This window comes from Dermacentor silvarum, unplaced genomic scaffold (assembly GCF_013339745.2).
Source record: "Dermacentor silvarum isolate Dsil-2018 unplaced genomic scaffold, BIME_Dsil_1.4 Seq937, whole genome shotgun sequence".
Lineage (NCBI taxonomy): Eukaryota > Metazoa > Arthropoda > Arachnida > Ixodida > Ixodidae > Dermacentor > Dermacentor silvarum.
In genome coordinates, this window is record NW_023606990.1 from 8,448 (window position 1) to 32,447 (window position 24,000).

The window sequence follows — 24,000 nt, forward strand, 5'->3', positions numbered from 1 at the left end:
AAGTTTATTGCCGAGATGTGCAGCTCACTACAACTGATGGCATAGATACCATCCCTGTGAAAATTAATGATATGCGCCTCTTGACCCGCCTGCTAGATGATGTTGAGGCCTTAGATCAAAAGATTTTGCCTAAGGAGGAGGAGAGAATTAAGCGTATACTGACGTTGACACTTTCTCTTCTTCATGATGCCTCAAATTGCGAGCTGTCGAATGTTGAGCAACTGAATGCTGTCCGATTTCTCAAAGAGCAAGTTGCTCTTCTCCTTGTGAAGCACTGCAACTCATTGCGGTATTCTCCAGAGTTGCTAGTGTTTTCGAGCATTTTATATAGTTTCTCCGCATGCCTACAGGTTTCTCCACAGTTCTGGAAACATAAGGCTACCACATCAGTCAACAATACGTCGTATATGCGATTCCTACAAAGTAAGCCCAACACACGAGCAGCACGGGGCTTCATTCCTATCCTATGCAAAGAAGCTTGCCACTACGATGAAGGAACATGAGAAAATTGTCGTTCTCATGATGGACGAAATCCACTTGCAGCCTTACTTTGATTATAAGGGAGGCGTAATTGTTGGTGCAGCATGTAATAGCTCAAATGCAGCGAAGACAGCTCACGTGTTCATGATGCAAAACTTGCTTTCATCTCAGAAAAATGTAGTGCACATACTTCCGGTAGAGCGTATCAGCGCACAGCAGCTTCATACCATTGTGCACAGCATTATTACTGAGCTGGAGAATGTCGGTTTACGTACCATTGCAGTGATAAGTGACAACAACTCCATCAACCGTAAGACAATGTCACTTTTTGGGGCGCCCTGCAAACTTCAAAGTGTATATAGACACCCTGCAGACTCTGAACGCCCACTTTTTTTCTAATTGACCCTGTACACTTATTGAAGTGTGTGAGAAACAATTGGATCAATCAGCGAAATGCTGGAACGTGCATGTTCTTTCCTAGCCCCACAGGACCTAGCGAAAAACCACCTATACTCACAGCTTCATTTAAAACTCTTCGAGAGCTTCACTCAAAAGAACAGAGTCAGCAGATTAAGTCTGCACCAACGCTTACAACAAAAGCTCTTAATCCATCGAACATTGAGCGCCAAAATGTCATGCTTGCGCTAAAAATTTTCAACCCTTCTACAGCGGCAGCTCTTCGGACATGTGGGCCCAGACTTCAGTTCGAGCATGTGGTTGGAACTGCAGAGTTTTTAGAAATAATAAAGTGGTGGAGCATTCTGAATGTAAAGACATGCAACAAGGGCATTCGGCTTCGTGACGAGCTGCAGTCACCTATTACATCAGTAACAAGTCCCCAGGTCCAGTTTTTGTTGAGTGTAGTGAAGTGGCTAGATCTGTGGCAGTCACTCAAGTTTGACACAGGCATACTTACAAGGGAGACGCACAGTGCCCTCCGTCTCACGACAGACACCTTAGTAAAAGTGACAAAATATTGCTTAGAGGAAATGCACTTTGACTATGAGCTGTTAGGAAAGTTTCAGACCGATTGTTTGGAAGAGAGGTTTGGCAAGTATCGCCAACTCGCTGGTGCGCAATACCACATATCCATAAGACAAGTGTATGAGTCTGAGCGAAAACTTCGTCTGCAAAATATTTTGGAGCTCCCAGAAATGGAAACTGCAACAGCTGCAGTGGCAGTAAACGATGATGTGCTCGACAAGTTTGACATTGACGTTGCAGACGATGACTATCAGAAGAAGGCACCGAATCTCCATGCAACCACCTACGTTGCTGGTTACTGTGCCCATGCTGCATTCAAAAAACTTTCATGCATGTCTTGCAAAGGAAATTTGATGCTAGAAGACAACATTGAGGTTGAAGGTGGGGAATTAGTGCAGGCCATGACCCGTGGCCGTCTCAAGTTTCCTCAGCCTGCAATAACAAACGCTGTTCTTACAGCAGAAATAGTTCTGGACAAACTGAGGAGCGAACAGTATGCAACACAATTTCATGCACTGCCAAATCAAAAGGAGGCTCTTTTGGCACTCACACATGATTTAATAATTGACAGCATTGATTTCGATGTGTGTGAGAATGGACACACCCCGCGAGTGGTGATGCACCACGTCCTATGTGCAGCAGCTAACACGTTATTAAGTAACTTTTGCAAAAGAAAAAATGATCAACTTGTAGCTGAAAAGGCCGCGAAAGAAAAAGAGCGAAAACTGAAGACTGAAAAACTAACTGCTCCACGCACTTGCGACTGCTTTCTTTCATTATTCAATGTCAGTGCTTCGTTTTGCTTGCTTGCTTGTGACTTGTTTGCTTGTGACTGTATTCATTGGTTACTGGTGGATGTTAGTTCCGAAACCGATTTTCGTGTTGTATTTCTGTACACAGTGTATTTTCTTGTGCCTGCGGAGCATCTTTAAGTTGTGTTGGCTTAATGCAATGTCAGCTTTTGTGGCGAAACAGCTTTAATGAACTGCTCACTTCTCATGTTTCTCTCCTGAAAATAAAATATGACTTCTGAAAGTCTCTTTCATTCAGCATTTAAAATAGAAAATGTTTGAAACGTAGCTTCACAAATCTGCATATTGATACATAATAAAATCAGTAACGGTATGTCGAAAGCTAAGGGGTGCACCTTCGCGCAAACGAGGACGAAAAAAATCAGGCTTTTTGCAAGAGAAATATGGTTCCCAAAAAAAGAATAATTGTTTCAAAGCGGCATTCTCAGCTCGCTGAACTGTATAGGAAAGCCAAGGGGTCGCGGAAGCCGAACGTCCAGCGCCGTCGTGGTAGGGTGACGTCACTGAGCCGTGGAGAGGCCTTAAAGTCTAGGTAGTGTTGACCAAGTGCCTATTTATATCAGAGGCTCTGGCAACAGTCACCAACGCCGCACGCATTTTGTGCGAACGCGGGCAAAACGCCGATGGCGTCGACAACAGTTCTGCGTGTTGCCGGTGCTGCTGCATGTCCAAGTTTATACAGCTGATAAAGCTACTATCATTACTCCGTATAGCTCTCTACAAATTTGCTATCGCAATGGATGCTTCGCCTTTCAGGTGATACTGCGACAACTTTTTGTGACGGCACCGTTGTTGCTGAAGGACATCCGCCAGCTGTCACCATCTCTGCAGACGTACAGCCTGGAGTCCTTCCACAGTGTTCTGAATGGTTTCGCACCAAAGTCCACTGCATTCACCTATGAAGGCATGAAGGCCCGGTGAGTCTGCATAAGCTAATGTTCTTGCAATGAGACTACAGTGGATTTCTAACGCTGTGGGAAACTACTTTTCTAGTACACTGATTGCAGCGCTACACTTCAATGAGAACTCCAAACGAGACCAAGCAAGGAGCTGTGACGGCCCAGAACAGTGGCGCATAAAGACTTCCAAGGTCAGGCAAAGCACCTCGACGGCGTGTGCACTGAAGACAGCTACCACATTCGGCAAGTCAATTTTAAAGTGCTTCTTGCGCTATGTTTTGCCTACTATTCCTACATATTATGCAGTAATGTTAGTAAAAAAAAGGGGGGGGGATGTTTGACTCCTCCTGTACTGTGGAATATTGTTCGCATTTGCCACGCACTGCCAAAAGCTATACATCATACAGATGTCTCACTGAAAGGGTGCAATGACAGACACTTTCAGCGATACAGAACATGGGCAGTCAGCTGACTTTTTCAAGAGGTGCGGGTGTACATCTTTGCTAGACATTGCCAATGTGACATTACCAATAACCTAGCTTGCCGAAGTGCAAAGTAAAAAGCGAAATAGTTGAGATGTATGCCATTTTTGAAACTAGCAACACATGCACAAGCAGTCAAACAGTATCACAGCTCAAGGAAGTTAAATTCCAGCGTGACCATGTGTTATGTAATGTGGCTGAGAGGCCAGACGCAAAGGTATGTATTTATGAGGCGCACTGAACCAACACTTTCAAGCCAGCACATTTGTCTAATGAGGTGCCTCACCTGTTTTTTGAGCGTTTGGACTTATTAACTGAAATTATGCACTACAGCTCATACTATTTGGAGTGTTTCTTTTATGGCTGATTTTGATATAAACATCCCCCTCTGTAGGTGTGCAGGTATGAAAGGGAGGAAACGCTGTAATCAGTTGAACTTCTTTTTTTTTTCAGACTACGTGCAGGAACTGCACAAGAAAGTGTTGGAGCTGTGTGCCGTGTATGAAACATTCCTCAAAGCATTTGCGCAAGTGGAAGAAAGTGTTCCCCCTGCATTTTCAACTCAGGCTGACCAAACAGTCACCAAAGGAGACCTCGTAGCTGCACACAAAGCACGGTTTCTGAAGTTCTAATGCAGTACACAGAGCACAACTGTATCATGCCTTGACTCTTTCCTTATCGTTAGCATTTCAAAAGGTACTAGCCGCAACCTATATGACACAAAAAATGTAGCTTATATGCTAGTGAGACGGACAAATTTTGTTTTACTCTGAGCGAGTGCTGTGTTGATGTGGTTGCAACGAATTACTTTCTTTTATTGCCTTGGAAAAAAATGCAAGAGCAATAAAACAAATGACCGAACAGCAAAGAATATCAAAGGGAATGTGTAAACAAAATCTCAATCAAGCTTGATTATCTCAATCAAGCTTTATTTTTAAAAAAAATTTAATTACGGGGTTTTACGTGCGAAAACCGCGATCTAATTATGAGGCACACCGTAGTGGGAGACTCCGGAACAGTTTGGATCACCTGGGGTTCTTTAACCTGCACCTAAATCGAAGTACACGGGTGTTTTTGCATTTCGCCGCCATCGAAATGCGGCCGCCGTGGCCAAGCTTGATTTCCTATGTCCTGGTAAGGAAAGAGTTAAACAAATACACATGATTCTTCCTACTCTACCGTATCACTGGAATTCTAGTCATCACTACCTTTTCCATTATGTCTCAAGTGACGCAACAAAGTGGCAACAAGAATAGAGAATGTTTTATTACTCAGCATTTCAGCATTATATAAGTGAAAACATTGTGACTAGTAATTGTGAGTCGTGACTAGTGTAAGCATATCTGTTTCTTGATATTTAACAAGGAACTCAAATGCACAAGGAATTTATCGACGACATTGTGTCATTGCTGCACACTGTTAAATACTTTTTTTTTTCTCTAGGAGTTAGGGTACTTAAACCCTGTGGGTGTTTCTGTGGGGAATGTTGCCCGAATTTTTGCGACGGCACATGATGGCAACACAAAGCGTTCACCTTTTCGAAGCCGCCCCCACAGCCACCGTACAAACTGCCTGTATGCTGTGTACCGGTACCTCCTGTAAACAAAAAAACGCAGAACAATTATTACACACTTGCATGGAAACAATCAATGAATTGAAGTCACTTCACTTGGCTAGGTGTAGGCTGCGCGTAGCCTCCTTGCAACAGGCTGCAGGCTATGGCCGCCAAGCACCTTTTTGTTGCTATTATGGAAACTATTTTTTTCTTGCCTCAGTTAAACTTGCATCGTTATATAACTGCCTACCAGGAAGAGCAAGTAAACTTAAGCCAAACATTTGCTAACAAGCACAGCTAAGTGTTCTAAATCTATTTGTCAGCCAGCAGAACTATGGTAGCTTTACTTCACAAGTCTAGGAGGCTGTGCTCTTTTATTGCTATTCCTTCTTCATTAAACTGTCCTATGTTCAGCATGATACATTTATAATGTTTTTTAAGCTGCTAGTGCCTTGCTCATCTATTACCACCTTACATAACATGCAATAACTTTATTTGAACATTAGGCATCAGTCAACAGCCAGTCTACAAATTCAAATGTGCTGTTATATAAACCATGTGTGTGTGTATTTTTCAGAAACATAAACTACGTTTTCTACCCACTCACATCTTCTTGCCACCTATTTTGCCAAAGGTATTCTTTACAAATATGATGATGATGTGTTGTGTTTTATGGCGCAAGGGCCAGGTATGGCCAAAGAGCGCCATGACAAGTGTTAACGTTATCGATAAGCTGTTAATAATGTGGGCAATGAATTTCTGATGGCAGATGTGACATGGCTGTAAAAGGGCCTAAAAACAGTCGCTGTAAATGGCGTAAAACATATACGTACTAAAATAATGACACTGACTAGTTAGTGATGTGGGCTATGGCAATTGAGTTTCCTTAAAAAACATGATGTAGCAGATATAAGACAATAACAAATGTGACACTAGCGCTTGAAGAGAGCCCTTGAATTCAAGGGCTATTAATCACATGCTAAAAATTACCTGGCCAAATAATTTTCAGGGACTGTTTCACTTAAAAATTCTAAGACTGTTTTCAGATTAAAAATCGGTTCATTGCTAAGAAAATATGCCGGGTGAAGAGGTATGTTTTCGCGATATGCAGAGGGGAAGTACCTTTTCCTCTCTGCTTCTATTGCAGGGCATTGAATAAGAACATGGACAACTGTGAGAATATTGCCGCACTTACTACAAGTCGGAGGATCACTCCCAGTCAAGAGGTAAGAGTGGGTACTGTAAGTGTGTCCTATTCTTAATCGACAGACAAGTACTTCCTTATATCGTGCCGTTTTCTCAGTTATCCAGTTCCCTAGTTTTGGTTTTATCACGTGTAGCTTATTTAATACTTGGGTATCCCACTCTCCTTGCCAGTGCTTCCTTAGCTTACGGCGTAGAAAAGACTTCAGGTCTGTGGCAGGGATGGGGATATTTGCGTCCGTGTCGCTAGAGGTTACTGACGTAGCGTTTTCATCAGCAGCTTCATTGCCTTTTATACCTTTGTGGCCAGGTACCCAGCATAAAACAATCACTTGGTTGCACTTATATGCAGAGCACAACAAGCTGTACAGTTCATTAAAAACAGAGTTCTTATGTTTTCGCAGACTAATTAGGGCTCTGACTACACTTAATGAATCAGTGAACACAATGGCCCTAGAGAGATTTGTGAGCCTTATGTGTTTAACAGCCGATAGTATAGCGTATGCTTCTGCTGTAAAAATAGATGTGTGGGGATTTAGTGCCCCAGATGTAGAAAATGAGTCTCCGAGAGCTGCGTAAGAAACACCAGCAGAGGACTTCGAAGCATCTGTATAGTATTCTGCGCAGGAGTACTTCTCCTGGAGCTCAAGAAAATGGGAATGAATATGTGCCTCCGGTGCTTGTTTGGATATTTCTATAACAGAGATGTCACACTTAATAGTCTGCCATTCCCAAGGTGGGGGCAGGCGAGTAGGAGCCATGAGGACATTTTCTAGTAGTGAGACGCCTGTGTCCTTTGCCATTGCCTCTAAACGAAGGTTGAATGGAGCCCTAACAGCAGGGCGGTTATGGAACAGCCTGGCAGTAGAGATGTCGCGAATGGTAAAATGACATGGATGCTGAATATCCGATTTAACCTTCAGGGCGTAGAAAAAACTTAAATATGTTCTTTGTAGATGTAGAGACCATTCGTTAGAGTCCACATACAATCTTTCTACAGGACTAGTCCTGAAAGCACCTGTAGCAAGGCGTATACCCAAATGGTGAACAGTATCTAGCATCCTCAAAGCACTAGGTGCAGCAGAGTTATACACTATAGCTCCGTAATCGAGGCGTGACCGTATAAGACTTTTGTAGAGGCTCAAAAGGCATCTCCTGTCACTTCCCCAAGATGTCCGAGACATAAGCTTCAGTAAATTCATTGTCTTCAGACACCTCATTCTCAGATACCTGAGGTGAGGAACAAAAGTTAATTTGGAGTCTAAGAAAATTCCTAAAAGTTTATGTTCGTGGCTGACAGATAGCCGTTGTCCATTAAGATCAATAGCGGGGTCAGGCAGTATACCTCTCTTGTTGGAGAAGAGAACGCATGTGCTTTTTTGAGGGTTGAGTTTAAATCCATTCTCTTCCGCCCATTTAGACAAATTGTTTAAGCCAAGCTGTACTTGTCGCTCGCAGATACTAAGATTACATGATTTGAAACCCATTTGGATATCATCCACATATACAGAATAAAATATTGTACGTGGTATGACAGTTTGGAGCGAGTTCATTTTGACAATAAATAAAGTACAGCTTAGCACACCACCTTGTGGTACACCAGCCTCCTGCGTGAATTGTCGAGACAGGACGTTACCAACTCTAACACGGAACGTGCGATCTGAGAGGTAGCTCTGTATCACATTTAATAAGTTGCCTCGGACACCCATTCCAGCCAGGTCGCGGAGAATTCCAAAACGCCAAGTTGTGTCGTATGCCTTCTCCATATCTAAGAATACTGACAGGAAAAACTGTTTATGAACAAAGGCATCACGGATATTGGTCTCGATGCGGACAAGGTGATCTGTTGTGGATCTACCTTCTCTAAAGCCGCATTGAAAGGGATCGAGTATTTTGTTGTTTTCGAGATAATAGATGAGGCGTCGGTTAACCATTTTCTCAAAGAGCTTGCATATACAACTTGTCAGAGCTATAGGTCTATAACTACTGGGTGAGGAAGGGTCCTTGCCCTCTTTAAGAATAGGAATTACGATGGCTTCTTTCCAGGCGGACGGAATATAGCCAGCAGAGAACATGGAGTTAAATAGTGAGAGTAGTGCTCTGTGGGTTTCAGGATGTAAATGTTTGACCATTTCATATATTATTCTGTCACTTCCTGGAGCGGATTTCTTACAACAATTCAGTGAAGCCTGGAACTCCGCCATGCTAAATGGACGATTGTATGCATCATTTGCTGTGGCTTTTTGACCCAGAGGCTGACGCTCTGCTTGTCGCTGGTATCTTAGAAATGTATCTGTGTAATGTGATGTACTGGAAATGTGCTCAAAATGTGCTCCTAGACAATCAGCCTGGTCCTCAAGAGTGTCTCCTTGTGTGTTAACTAAAGGTAGAGGATGAGTTTCGCGGCCTTTTATTTTCTTAACTCTGTTCCAGACTTTTCTTTCATCTGTATAGGAATTAATGCTGGAGAGGTACTTTTGCCAGCTTTCCCTTTTGGCACGGCGGCGCGTTCTTCTACCTTCAGACTTTATTTTCTTAAAGCTGATCAGGTTTTCTGTAGTCGGAGAGTTACGGAGGTGATACCAAGCCTTATTTTGTTTCTTTCGCGCTACTCTACATTCATCGTTCCACCAGGGAACACGTCGTTTAGAAGATGATCCGTTTGTTTGCGAGATACATATCGACGCTGCATCGAAAATAAGTGCTGTTAAATGTGCAACTGCATCATCAATACTAAGCATACGGATGTCATTCCAGGTCAAATATGTCAACTCTCTGTATTGCTGCCAGTTCGCTGAGTCGACTTTCCACTGGGGCAGATGGGGTGAGAATTCGTCCCGTTTTGTTAATTTTAAAATAATTGGAAAATGGTCGCTCCCGTATAGATCATTAACCACCTTCCATTCCAAGTATGGCACGACTGTACTCGATGCAATACTTAAGTCTATATATGAAAATGTTTTGTTTGCGACGCTGTAGAAGGTTGGTTCTTTCTTATTTAATAAACATGCACCTGTAGATAACAGGAAGTTTTCTATCAGGCGCCCTCTGGCATCACATCGAGAGTCACCCCACAGGGTATTATGTGCATTGAGGTCTCCAACGAGAATATAGGGCTCCGGAAGTTGAGCAATAAAGCTTTCGAATTCTGTTCTGGAGAGTTGGTAGCTGGGGGGGATGTATAAGGAAGTAATTGTTAACAGCTTATCAAAAAGCACTGCTCTGACTGCAACTGCCTCAAGGGGCGTTTGCAGCTGCAAATGTTGGCAGGCGACACCCTTATCAACTATTATAGCAACACCGCCCGATGAGACCAAAGCGTCGTTGCGGTCTTTACGGTAAATGGCATATTGCCGCAGAAAGTTTGTGTGTGTAGAATTTAGGTGTGTCTCTTGCACACAGAGCACTCGTGGATTAAACTTGTGTAGGAGTTCCTTTATGTCGTCTAGATTGTGGAGTAGACCTCTCACATTCCAATGCATGATCTGTGTAGCCATATTGGAAGTGTTTTGTCGTGTGTGTCAAGAGAAATAAGGTAGCTCACGAGACCTTTCCAGGCCCCGTGATGCGGGATTTTTCTTTTCTTCCGGCGCGCTCCACGGAGCTACGCCGTTCCTTCGGCGCCTGGGACGCCGGAGTAGTGATGCTTGCATCCATCGCCTCGTCAGGGGCGCTGGATGCTGCCCGCTCCACGGGCACACTCAGGGATTTTGGGGGCCGGTCTGCACGAGCAGTGACCCTGGGGCCGGCAGGTCCGGAGGACTGCTGGCCCTGCGTTGTAGGGGGCGGAACAGCACTGGCTGCTCCTGCCAGGGGGGCTGAAGGCGTAACCGCCGTCACACTCTGTGTGACTCGGGCGGCCGCCGCAGGATGTGACGCTGCCCCCCGGCGCGCCACATCGGTGTAGGAAGGACTGAACTGATTATGGGCAGCAAAACGCTTGCGCGCTTCCGGAAATGAAATGTTTAGTTTGACTTTGAGTTGTATTATTTCTTTTTCTTTCTTCCATGACGGGCACGATCGCAAATAGGCGGGGTGGTCTCCGTCACAGTTGGCACAATGGGTTGTGGAAGTGCAGATGTCTGAGGCATGTTCTTTAGAAGCACATTTTGCACAGGTAGCGCGCCCTCGGCAGCTCTGAGACCCATGCCCAAAACGCTGACACTTGAAGCATCGGCGCGGATTGGGAATGTACGGTCGTACACGGAGCTTACAATATCCGGTCTCGATTGAATCTGGTAGGTCGCTTGTTCCAAAAGTGATGATTACATGTTTTGTGGGGATTTCCTTGTCGTCACGCCTTAACTTAATTCGTTGCACCTTTACTACATTTTGGTCTTGCCATCCATCCAACAGCTCGCTTTCACTGAGTTCTAGAAGGTCGTCAGAGATGACACCGCGAACAGTGTTCATTGACCTGTGAGGGCCCACTGAGACGGGAATGTCACCAAATGCAACAAGTTTCGACAATTTGTTGTACTGTGGCTTATCACGCACTTCCAAAAGAAGGTCTCCGCTTCCCATCTTAGTGACTTTATAACCTGGGCCGATTGCTTCTGTCAGACATTTTGCTACAACAAATGGGGATATTGTACGGACAGTCTTGGTTTCGTGTTGGCTATGTATTACGTGGTACTTGGGAAAAATTTCTTTAGGTTTCATAAAAAAGTTGAATGTTTCATCGGTGCGCCCCCTTTTCAGGGAGCGATCAGGTAGTAGGGGAAAAGCATTTGCCATATAGGTTTGCAAAATTCGGCGGCGATGGTGGCCACCCACCACGGAGCCCAACAAGGGGACGCTACAAGGTTGGAATACCTGCAGACGCCAGCCATGCATCGCCGCTATAACCTAATATAGAATACCCAAGGTTGGATAAGTACACCAGGTTAACCCTTGCCGCCCAGAAATTTGGAAGTGAGAAGAAGTGACTAGAAGACAGGAAAGATGGAAAAGAGAGAGAAAGGCTAAAGACTGAAGAGGGGGACAGGAAAAGGCGACTGCCGATTTCCTCCAGGTGGGTCAGTCTGGAGGTGCCGTCTATGTGAAGCAGAGGCCGAAGAGGTGTGTTGCCTCCGCCGGGGGGCCTTAAAGGTCCAAACACCCGGCATCGGCTCAACCCCCAGGATCCCCCTTTCCCCAGACACGGCTAAGCCGCGCACGGCTACACGCGGGAGGGTCCTAGCCTCGTGTGCTCGGGTCCGTGGTGGCATTCTTTACAAATACACCTTGGCCTCTTTCATTACACTACTTGATGAATGAGCATACTCAACTGTCTATTTTTATTTGTTTTATGTTACTGCTTTCTTTCTAAATGCCATTTTCAATAATTAGCAGTCATTCTAGGTAAGTAGTTCTTGTAAAAACGTACAAACTTGTCTGCTATTTGTTAGATTCCTTCTTAATCCCAATCACTCTTAATTGTTTCTACCGCCGCTTGAATAAACAAAATGTTTTAGCAAACAGCTGTTTCAACATCTCTTAGCCTTGCTGTTGCGATATGTCGTTCAGTACTATGCACACCGAGATGCTTAGCGGCATAATGTTGCCAGGAGAAGGCTCGCTCAAAGGAATGAAAAAATGGTGCCGACAAAGAAACTGGCTAAGTATTAGTGAGTGAATCCTTGACAACTCTTGAAAGGTGGTGTGATGAGGCCACTATGGCAATTAATGTTTATAAAACTGTGTGCATGGCCATTACAAATGAAACAACGTCTTTGCTTAGCAAATAGCTGTGCATTAATGTTGAAATTAGCCACGCCAGTGAAGTAAACATTTTTGGAGTAACAAATGGATGCAATTTTAAATGGACTAAAAACTTTGGAAACATCTGGATTCACTCGCATGTTATTAGATATCCTCAGACATCAGATAAAAGGCACGACACCTGATGGTGCCACAACTTCTGCCGTATGAAACATCTGTTACACTGACTCAGGAGTATGCTTGTGCTGTCTCGGAACCACTACAGCCATGAAAATTGAATTACTGAAGAGAATTAAAAAATTACCATTACGTTCATTGTTTCTCGTCATAGCAGAACACACAAAAATACCGAATAGCTTTCAAGGACTGGACTCCAACCATTACGACTGAAAACTTTTTTTCAACTTTACAACAAGCAGCTATAACCTTGGTTCCCCGATTGTACCTGTGGCCTCCTGGATAAGCCTCAGATGTCCTGTATGCATGCTGTCCTACCTTACGCACAGCGACTGGAAATCTTGACCTTATTGTCTTTGCAAACTAATTCTGTTAACATTTTTTAAGAAGTTCATTTTTTATGTTGGTCTTTGACCCACCTAAACAGCCCGAATAGGCGAATAGCATTGAACAATAAATTGATAAATAAAAACTGAAGAAGCCCTCATGGAGCGATCAGAAAAGTTGACGTGTTTGTCTTCTTCAATAAGCTATGTGTTTATGTGTTTTAGCGACGCATGTTTAATTTGTCCAGAGGAAGTTGTGCAAACGAAGAACTTACTTGTGCATTTCACCGTCCATGGTGTGCCCCCATGAACGAAGAGTTCAAGGTATGCCACACGGAGCACGGCAATGTTCAGACAGAGAACATTAAAGTCCGGATGTTCCGTGATACAACCCTGGGGTTGCGCAACAGTTACGGGTGCACCCATCTCGCGACAGCACACACACTCCAACTCACGAAAGTTTGGCAGCACCTACAGTGTCCGCATTCGCACCTGTAATGTGCAATGTGAAAGTGACAGTAATGCATGTGCCATAAAAGAACGAAAATGCCGTTTATTCTAAACAGCGAGCACATAACACACATGCAATTCGCAATGCTCCGTCCCGCACTGTTCATAACACGACTTATAGGTTCATCCAACGCGAAGCGTCAGGCACGCTGCTCGGTTTAGGGCTTGGCCATAAACTGTTTTCGATCGTGTAAACTTGAAAATGACACCGCGTTATAGCTGCTCGCGTAGCAGGAAACAAGCAGAGGATTCGGTTACATTTTACTGCGCACTGCGACAGCCAGGTCAAGTTTCTAAGCAACCGATGCAGCCCTTAGTAACAAGCATCTGTAGGTACCAGTCCGTGCTTGAGAGTCGCGACGGGACGTCCACACGGTGCCCAGCTTCGTCGCCCGACGTCGGATTGCTGGAGTCCTCGCTGCTATCGCGTTCGGAAGAGCCGGTGTCGAGGCCGCCGTCGTAGTAGGCAACGACGCCGGCAGCGCGAGCCCTCAGCAGCATGTCACGCTCATCGGGGCTTAAATCGCTAAAATGAAGCCCAGCATCACGAGCCAACGTGTCGTTGTCAGGGTCGTCAACTAGTTCGTTCATTGCGACGAGCGTCGGCGATCTCCGCGCTCACAATTCGGCGCGCGCTTTACCTTCCGCTTTCGCACTACCGTCGGCTCTGTCTTGGCTCTGTTTCTGGCCGCGCGTTTGCGCTTTCCGCATAAAAAACGGTAGCGCCGTCGGCGGGCGCCGTTTTACTCACCGGCGGCATGACGACACAACTCCTCGCTCGGAGGGCGATTTGAATTGCGCTAGAGGTACGCGAACGCTTCAGACGCAATTTTCTCCAAAAATAAGTCTTTTCTTGGCATGAAACAAGCGTTTCGAGGCTTCTGGTATGGTATTTTAACAGTCCACGTTGAAATAATATTTGCCTTTAGTGTCCCTTTAAGAAATGAGGTTATGACGATGAGCTATTAATCTTGGTGGATGCTCTTGTCAAAGTGAAAGTTCTGTAATGTCAACCGCAAGTTAAACATCAGCGGTGGGAAAATGAATATTGTCAGCTGATGCAGTAGTTTGTATTATTGTGTCTGCCGAATGTCCCGAAATAAAGAAAAAAATGTAACATTTTCGCCCTAAGGGCGAAGCAATGAATGCGATAGCAGCACAGCAATGTCATACGAAGGTGAGCGGCTTTGGTAGCAATATGAATTGTAGTAAACATGAGCTGATTAAGTAAGCAGGTGTTTTGCGCCGTAAGTAGACCGACATGAAGAGAGACTCGATGACCACGAGAAGGCGCGTGTGAAACGGTGGTGTTGATGAGAAGCGCTTCCCGTGGGTAGCGCGTGCGAAGGGACACACCTGTAGCGCTGCACTGCCGATCCGGGCAGCATTGCATGTGTAGCGTGCGTTGGAAAATGTGGCCCGACTATTACTAACTAAATGAACAAGCGTGGTGTGAGCGCTCACAAGCAAACATGAATAGATCACACTGAATGACTGCAGACAACTACTGTCAAAACGCTGGCAGCAAGCGCATACGCCGCAGCGGGAGAAGGTACTACGTGCGGTCTATCGCTTCAACGGAAACTGAGCGGCGAATGCAGCGCGCATACAAAGGTCAGAGCCGTGTGGAGATAAGAGACGGTGCGGGCGAGCGAGGAGCGCGGTTGTTGGCAGAGTAGCAGTGCGCCCCGACCCCCCGCTTCCTCCGGCGCTGGCTTCCCGCTTCCTTGCTTGCGCGTGGGAGATTGAGTGGGAAGTTCCCCTTGCGCCCGGTTGCAAGATAGGCCTTTGGTGCCGGAGCGCAGCGTAAAAAAAAGTCGCAATAAAAAAAAGTCGCTGCATGGCTGAGTGGTTACGGCGCTCGCTTCGGGATCATGCGTACGGTTGTTCGAATCCCGCCCTGGCTAGAATATTTCTTCTTGTTAATATCACGCTTTTACTTTTTCTCCTCTCTGTTTGCCAGCGCGGTCGGTTGAACCCCGGTGCCACGGCGGAAGCCGTGGTGCCGGGCGCCGACGAGAAGCGCCGGTCGTTGGGGTGTTGCGGAGCGCAGCGTAGCAACACCCCAAATAGAAAAAATACTGCTCCAGTCAGGTAGACTGCTCCCTCCCTGATAGTGAGATTATATTTGGATCATCAAAACAGTGATGCGTTTATTTAGGAATACCACCGATCCCCTAACAGCAGGCTAATCACCACCAGCCCAGCGTTTTCTCCGACAACGCCTCTCCGTTCCAACGGCGGCGGCTAGAAACATGGTACGCGCGAGCGGCGCAGCGTGGCGCCAGCGGTCGAGAGCCGTGCCTTCCTTTCCCTTTGCGTGAACAAGCGGTGAAGAAGCCGGAATTGCGATACCAGCTATCGTCACAAACAGATTTGGCCGCGCGCAGTCGCAAACGTGCGCTCCGTTTGAGCGAACTGCTATCTGCTCTTGGACCGCACATGACCGCACCAGGGGGGCGCGCTGAAGTTTCCGCGAGCGATTCGAAGGGCCGTGCTCATGCTCGCAAGAGTTCGCTCGCCAGTGCTCATGCTTTTCTTCCCAAGTCTTTTCTCACGTTCAAGCCTTGACCAGCGCCTGCAGATACGGTTCAGTTCCTTACGGCACGTATACGTTTACCTGCTACAACTTGCACGCCACTTTTGTTTTGGGGCCCGTGCTGGCGCGAAGTTTAGACTCGAATATATTTGCTTGCACGGTATGTAGCAGAACGTTCTTTTGGGAGATAAAGCTGGAGTTTCACATAATTGGTTGCATGATTACAGAAATTCTAGCTGCTTGTGGCCTTTAAGATGGCAGCAGCGTGCAGCATTGCCTAGTATACCGGGGCGTTGCTGTCTTGGCTTCTCCTCTGTGTAGCTTTCAGCACGCTAGCAGGCAGAAAAATAGTCTTGCATTGCTGTGGTAACTTCACTTATAGTTGGAGGATTGGAAAACTTTTTTCGGCATTAGATTCGTGAGACAACGTCCTTTAATAGTAAGGCCATTCTATAATTAGTGAAGTGTTTCAGGGTCCTTTTAGGAAGAGAATGGTTTTATTCGCATGTGGTACAAACTGCAGTGATATTGTAAGAGACACTCGAAAGGAGCAGTTGCCGGCCTTGATTGCCAGGCTAAGCCCACCTGTTGCTACAACCCACCAACACCACTACTTAAATAAAAGTAACGTACTCTTGCAAGAGATTTGCTTGCAAACCATCAAACTGCTAATGATCTACTGCAAGTCGTGTGTGGATCAAACCATTTGCCAGTTTAATTTCACTCTACAGTAGCTTTTCATTATCCGCAACATAATTTTGAACTTCATCGCACAGCATAAGATTTTGAGAGAAAGTATTGCTTAAATTTATAAATTAAATGTGACTGAGATGAAACAACGGCACATATTTTGCTATTTGAAATACCGAATTGCACATCTTTACTGTAAATCAAGTGTGGCTTACTCACTTTTTTCTTCACTGTTGTATACAGAGCAAACTTCTGTGCGCAGCCAGTGGTATCCAAGAGGGAAGGGACCTGGATTGCTGTGGTTACTGCAGCTACGTCTTATTTTATGTGGTCACCTTTTCTACTGTATTGAAAAAAATTTTAAAACATTCTGCATGTGATTCAATTTATTAGTCAATAAAGCCGTTTTCTCACAAGTCAGGTAATTTTTTTCTGCATGTTGTTATGCACATTTGCTTTGGATGTGTATTGCACACTTGATATATGTTAAACAATAATATGCAAGTTATTATAAATAATATAATGTAATGCTTCAATTTAATTTTCAGTTCTATATAGTAACATGTGTACTATGAAGCTAGCTTACGGATGCATGGTATGCTGAAGAAGTGCAGGCTTTTATAGCTTAAGAATTTTGTTAGACGTCCCCAGACTTCTGTTATAATTTATAACAGAATTCTGGGAACGTCTAATAAAATTCTTAACTTGTTCTTGTCAAGATGGCCCGCAGGGGCGTCTGCGTAAGCAGGCGTTTGGTGTGTTGCGACACCACGGACCCGAGCACATGAGGGTTGGACCCTCCCGCGCGTAGCTGTGCACGGCTTTGCCGTGTCCGGGGAAAAGAGGATCCTAGGGGTTGAGCCGATGCCGGATGTTCGGACCTTTATACTCTCTCGGCAAAAGCAACGCACCTCTTTGGCCTCGGCTTCACGTAGACGGCACCCCCGGACTGACCTACCCGGGGGAAATCGGCAGTCGCCTTTTCCTGTCCTCCTCTCTCCAACCTTCGACTTTCCATCTGCTTTTAAATCTTTCCTTTCTTCTCTTCACTTCTTTTACTTCCTTTTTCTGAGGCGGCAAGGGTTAACCTGGTGTATGGTATCCAACCTTGGGTATGCTATATTGGGTTATAGTAGATACGTACAGCTGGCGTCTGTGATTCCTCCGGGTTTCGTAGCGTCCCCTTGTTGGGCTCGGTGGTGGGCGGCTGGCGTCGCTACTGAAATCAAATATTCTTTTATGGCTTCGACATCGTTTCCACGCCTCTCCGATCGTCCTCTCTCTAAAAGAGGGCGCACCGATGAAACCTTTCAGTTTTCCGAAAAGAACATTGACAAATTTGCACGGTTCCATATTATCCACACTGAATTCCCAGAAATGACAGAAAGATTAGTCTCACCTTTCCTTGTGTCGAAGTGTCTTACGGACACAATCGGACCAGGTTACAAAGCCACGAAAATGACCAGTGGAGACCTTCTCCTAGAAGTTCAGAACATGACCCAGTATGACAAACTGAACACCCTCCTGTCCTTTGGCAATACTCCTATAACCGTAACTGCACACCGCTCCTTGAACACAGTTCGTGGTGTGGTATCTGACAGAGACCTCTTGAATCTAACCGAAAATGAACTCCTTGACGGATGGAAAGATGAAAATGTTGTTCAAGTGCAGCGAATCAAGATAAGGCGCAATGACCAGGAAATCCCGACAAAGCACTTAGTGCTAACCTTTGGCTCCAGTTTACTCCCAGAATATATCCAAGCAGGCTACATAAAGATACGTGTCAGAACATATATTCCTAATCCTCGCAGGTGCTGCAAGTGCCAGAAGTTTGGTCATAGCTCCCAGAGCTGCCGTGGCCGAATGTCCTGTGCAAAATGTGGTGCTAATGAACACGCAGCTGAAAATTGCACATCTGACCCGCATTGTTCAAACTGTGATGGAGATCATCGTGCGTACTCGCGCTCTTGCCCTGCTCGGAAGAGAAGGAAGGAAATCATCACTAAAAGTAAAAGAGAACATTTCGTTTAATGAAGCAAGGAAGCGATTTTCTTTTGTAAAACCTTCTTATGCCGATACTGTGCGCGTGGGGGCTGCGCCGCACCGGCCTCTAGCAGCTGTCCGAACCACACACAGTGTGCCGGCAGCAGCTACTTCTGCCCCCTCGGTGGTGGCAGCTGCCGCTGCTCCACCTTCGTCTAAGAAGGGCCAGCAGGCCTCCGAGCCTGTGGCCTTTAAGGCCCCTGCACAAGCAGCGAGGCCTGAAAAATCATCCCATGTGCCCCGGGAAAGGGCGAACAGCGCCTCGCAAGAGGCGATGGATACTTCTTGCCCCTCTGCACCTCTGGCACAGAGGGAGCGGCGTGTCTCACTCGAGCGCGCCAAAAAAGAAAAATCTCGAATCACTGCTCCACAAAAAATTACAACTCCTTAACTTAAATATCTTGTTTTGTACACAGTGCATTCATTTTGCTGTTAATGAATATGGCTGTGCAAATTTAGCAGTGGAACGTCAGAGGTCTTATAAATAATCTAGATGACGTCCAAGAACTCATCCGTCACTTCCAGCCAAAGATGCTATGTGTACAAGAAACGCATCTGAATGCATCCCATAAGAATTTTTTTAAGCAGGTCGTAATTTTTAGAAAAGATCGTGATGGTGCTCTCACATCATCAGGAGGCGTTGCGATAAAAGGGAAAGTTGCAGGAGAGCAGACACTCCTTCGCTTTGTATACCTGTGGACAGGAGCAAATGCCACAGAGGAAAACAAAAAAAAATGCTAGAATGCATATCAAGTGACATTAATGAGCTAGAAGAAGGGTGCGAGATTATTATACTAGGAGATATGAACGCACACATAGAAGACATGGACGGGTACACAGACTCAACAGGCAACATGATGCTGGATATGTGTGAAATGCATGACTTAGTTGTATGCAACAGTACTGAGAAGTGTGAAGGGCACATAACATGGGAGGTAGGGAGCCTGCAGTCGACGATAGATTATGCACTAATGTCACATACGATGCACGATAGGTTAAATGTAATGAGCATAGATGAATATGGCTCCAGAAGTCTAGGTAGTGATCACAAACGTATTAAGATGAGTTTTAGAAGGGAAATGAAAGTAGGTAGGAGGCAAGATGAACAACCAGGTGGGATATTTTACTCGGAAAAGCAGCTTGAAATAGCAACCCAGCAAATTGAGGAAGTAATTTCAGAGGATACAAAAACAGAATGGACATATGCAAATTTAACAGGGCTATTTGAGGTAGAGCTTACTAAGGTACGAGTCAGGACAAATGGGAACAGAAGACGTAAACCCAAGAGCAGGTGGGATGAGGAGATTAAGAAGGCCATAGAGAAACGTCAGGAAGCATCCAGGGAACACAGATATTCAAAGCAGAGGGGTGAACCAGAAGCTGATGTAGACAGAAAATGGAATAACTTTTTAAACTGTAGAAGGGAAGCATCCCATTTGATCAATGAGAGAGAGGCGCTGCGAGCGCGCGACGCCAGCAAACGTGTGTTGTGTCGGCTCCGCCGATTTTCGGCTGGGCCCGCGGCCCAAATCACCCTACCCAGGCAAAACTGGCATCGAGCGATCCGGAACATCGAGCCGAACAGCTGGATACCAAAGTCTTCCAGGTGGGCCCATTTTCTCCAAATTTACGGCCGTTTTTCGACCGACCACGTCGGCGCCGTCGTTAGCGACGCCGACGCCCGGCCGGGTAGAATCGGCCCTCCGAGGGCAAAATGGCGGAATCCGCGCTCCAATTGCGCGCGTACGACCCTGAGGCGATGGCGTGGACCACGGTCCCCACCAGCGGTGACGCAAATTCGACGGTTTTTCCGAAAATTCGGAGTCAAGCTTTACTTCAAGCGGCCGAACGCCGCTCCCAGGACAAAGCCAAGATGACGGCGTCCAACGCCGCCCCGGCCGCCGGCTCATTGGTCGGAAACATGAACGCTCCCGCGACGCGCGCCACGGGACGCAAGGGCAAGGCGTTCACGAAGTGGAAGCCGCGCCCAATCATCAAACCTGCTCCCGAAAACTACGTCATAGTAATCAAGCCCAGAGAACGTGTTTCTCTTCACGAGGCGTTCACGGAAACCGGCTACGGCACCGCCATCTCGGCGTACCTCGGGCCGGAACGGGCCCGCGCCACCTCCGTTCTGCCATCGCGAGACCAAAACATCATCATCGTGCATACCCCGGACATCGAGGCGGCCGACCGGCTCATCGGGGACTTTGCAGTAAATACCGAGAAGGGATCGGTCCCACTTCACGGTTACTTGAGACAAGACGGCGGCAACACGTGCCACGGAGTGATCGTGGTCCGTAACACGGACACCACGGAAACCCTTCAACACCGAGTGTGCTGGCGTGCTGGCACCATCGTGGAAATCCGAAAATTTGGAACATCCAACAAGGCACGCATCACCTTCGCGGGTAAGGAGAAGCCCCGTTACGTGCATTATGACAACATGGTCGTCTCTGTGCAAAACTATTACAAAACTATCCCCGCCTGCGGCCAGTGTGGGACCGTCGGGCACCGCGGGGATGCATGTCCGAACCTGCAGCCGAACACGTGTGGACTCTGCGGACTCCATGCTCCGCTAGTGGAGGGAGTGCGGGCCCCTCACAACTGTGTTCCCCGTTGTTCTGTGTGCGGTGGTGCCCATGCCACCAACTCTCGCGACTGTGCGGCAAAATTCCGCACACCCAAGACGGCCGCCAAAAAGAGCGGGAAACAGAAAATGACGCCCAAGAACAAAAGCCGCCATCTTGGGCAACCCAGCGACCAGCTGCCACCACACGGCGGCATGGAGAAACGAGCGGCGGAGACGCACGGCAAAACCGGGGCGTGGGTCAATGCCGTCAAAAACGGGCGCCAGGTGAGCAATTCGGGCGGGGCTGCTTCTTCCCCCCCTCTTACTCCCCTCCCAAGCGCGCGGAGCGCCGAGCAAGATCAAATAGCAACACTCAGGGCCCAAAACGAGATGCTGCTAAAAAAATTAACGAATTAGAATCCAAAATTAACCAGCCTCTTTCTCCTCCCTCCCTCCCCGCGACTGAGGTAATGGAAAGTGAGCTCGTGGAGCCGAAGGCGGCAACAAGCGCGGAGGCCGCATTCGACGCCCGTTTCGAGGCCCGTTTCGGGGCCATAGACGCCCAATTCGAAGCCTTGGAAAACCAAATCTCAATGATGGTTACCGCCATCTCAAAATTGCAAGACACAATTCCCGCGATGATTGCCCAACAAATTGCGCACTCCTCGCGCCCCTCGCGCAGGCCCGGCGGTCCCTACAAGGACGTATCCGGCCGCCCTCTCAAAACTTCTAGACGCACCCCCGAGGTAGATGATGACGACAGCTGCTCGCTCTCTGGTATGGAGGACTCCGCCCTCCTTGTGAGTGCTGGCTCCGGAGCAGCGTCACTACAACCCAACCTCAGCCTAACTGACCATGGCGAGCCGTCCTAAAATCAGGCGCTCCCCAAAAAACAATTTGGCCACCCCTGTTCACATTGTCCAGTGGAACTGTCGGGGCTTCCGGTCCCGCGCGAAGCGGGCGAATCTCCGACATTTCCTTTCAACTCTCGACTCGCTTCCGGCGGTGGTTGCCCTCCAGGAGCCAGGGAGCGGCGCCACCCTTACAAGCTACATCACCTTCCAGCAGGACCCCTCTTCCTGCGTCTGTGTGCATAAAAATTATACAGCTAATCTAGTCGACTTGGAACTTGAAACTGAATATTCGTATGTGATGGTTACACTTCTTCCGCTCAAGAAACACGATGCACCACTCCACATACTCAACATATACTGTTCCCCCAGACTCAAAAATATAACGTTCGCAGCGCTCTTTAGCCGCGCTCTAAAGGCTGCGGGCAGGGACCCCCTGATGATTGTGGGCGATTTCAACGCCCACAGTACTCTCTGGGGGTACGTGCGTGAGGAGAAGCGTGGACGCAAGCTAGCGGAACTTACGTCCACGCTGGGCCTGACTCTCCACACCGACCCTGCATATCCAACGCGGGTGGGTAACTCCGTGACCCGGGATACGTGTCCGGATCTTACCTTTACCAAAAACATTAGACACGCAGAATGGGCCAACACCGAGGAAACCCTCGGGAGTGACCACTGCCTTATCACTACCACCGAAATGACTAAACCATTGGCAAGACCACACGCACAAGCTGGGCTCCCCGACTGGAATAAGTTCCGGCAAACATACATCAATTCGGCCTCTATCCGCGAACAAGGATACCACGCGTGGGCACAAGAATTGGTTACACACCTTCGTTCGACGGAAACCCAAATTAAACTCTCGGAGGCAATGCCGGAGGTAGACAACCACCTTCTGCACCTCTGGGAGGCGCGGCACAGCCTCGTCCGCAGATGGCGCCGTCAAAAACATAATAGAAAACTCAAAATTCGCATTGCCGAGCTCACCCAGCGAGCGGCAGAGTACGCGGCCCAGCTCGCCGACTCGAACTGCGTGGACCGCTGTAACACGGCGGCCAGACAAATGTCTAGCCGGAGCACGTGGCGCCTCTTCCGCGCCCTAATTGACCCGACTCAAACACGCGCCGAGACACAAAAACATCTCCAACGAGCTATTCATAGCTTCGATGGAGATACCTCAAAATTAGCGTACAAACTACGCGACCAGTACCTTTGCACTCAACAGGACCCCCGAGGGCCCGCGTACTCGTATGCAGGTTCAGAGAACGCGGAGCTGGGTCAGCCGTTCCAGCTGCATGACCTGAAGGCGGCCCTAGCTAAAATGAAACGAGGAACGGCACCGGGACGGGACAAGATAACCGTGAAATTGCTTGCCAATCTTCCCGACCCCACCTACGATACCCTCCTCGCTTTCATCAACTCGATCTGGCTTGGTGAGGCACCCCTCCCAATCGAATGGAAGACCGCTCTGGTAACTTTCATTCCAAAAGCTGGCAAAGCCATAAACACAGACAACCTCCGCCCCATCTCACTCACGTCTTGTGCGGGAAAGCTGATGGAGACCATGGTGCGGGACAGGCTGTCTGGGTTTCTAGAAACCCAAAATGCATTCGCAGACACCATGTTTGGTTTCCGCCCGCACCGGTCCGCGCAGGATGTTCTGCTTCAACTCGACCGAGAAATTCTCAACCCTGTCGAATACCCCCTCAACGATAAGGCTATTAGTTAGGTAAGGTTTTATGGCGCAAAAGCAACTAAGGCTATGATGCGCCATGCACAGGATGAAAATATATAATTTGATGAAAGTGCTTCAAGCAACAAAGATCATTAGTTAAAATTTGTTTAAGAAACCTGTTTCATCTAAAAACTTAAAAACATTGTCTAGAGATACAAGTGCATTTTCAGCTAGGATCAGGGAGGGATGAAGTGGTGTTAGTGTTTTGTAAAGTTCATAAAAATATTTCTGTCTTTTTTCCTCCAACGCCGGACATGTTATTAAAATGTGATTCACAGTTAGCAATTCTTGGCATTGGTCACAGACCGCTTGTTCTTCATTTTTCAATAAAAAGTTATGCGTGAGATGTGTGTGTCCGATGCGAACGCGACATAGAATGACTTCCATGAACCGTTCCTGGTGGTATGATGTCTTCCACTCCTGCAGTATGGGCTTT

General features: G+C 47.1%; 2 protein-coding genes across 2 annotated transcripts; both read left to right on the forward strand.

Moving 5' to 3' along the window:
* The first annotated feature begins 566 nt into the window (after nt 1–566).
* LOC119435831 (uncharacterized) lies at nt 567–2,648 on the forward strand. Its single transcript, XM_049659955.1, has one exon. It carries the CDS (start codon nt 948–950, stop codon nt 2,394–2,396), a length of 1,449 nt encoding a protein of 482 aa, XP_049515912.1. The 5' UTR covers nt 567–947; the 3' UTR covers nt 2,397–2,648.
* Nucleotides 2,649–20,117: 17,469 nt separating this feature from the next.
* On the forward strand, nt 20,118–21,392 carry LOC125942038 (uncharacterized). The gene has a single exon (XM_049659956.1). The coding sequence runs from the start codon at nt 20,118–20,120 to the stop codon at nt 21,390–21,392; it is 1,275 nt and encodes a 424-aa protein (XP_049515913.1).
* The last annotated feature ends 2,608 nt before the right edge of the window (nt 21,393–24,000 follow it).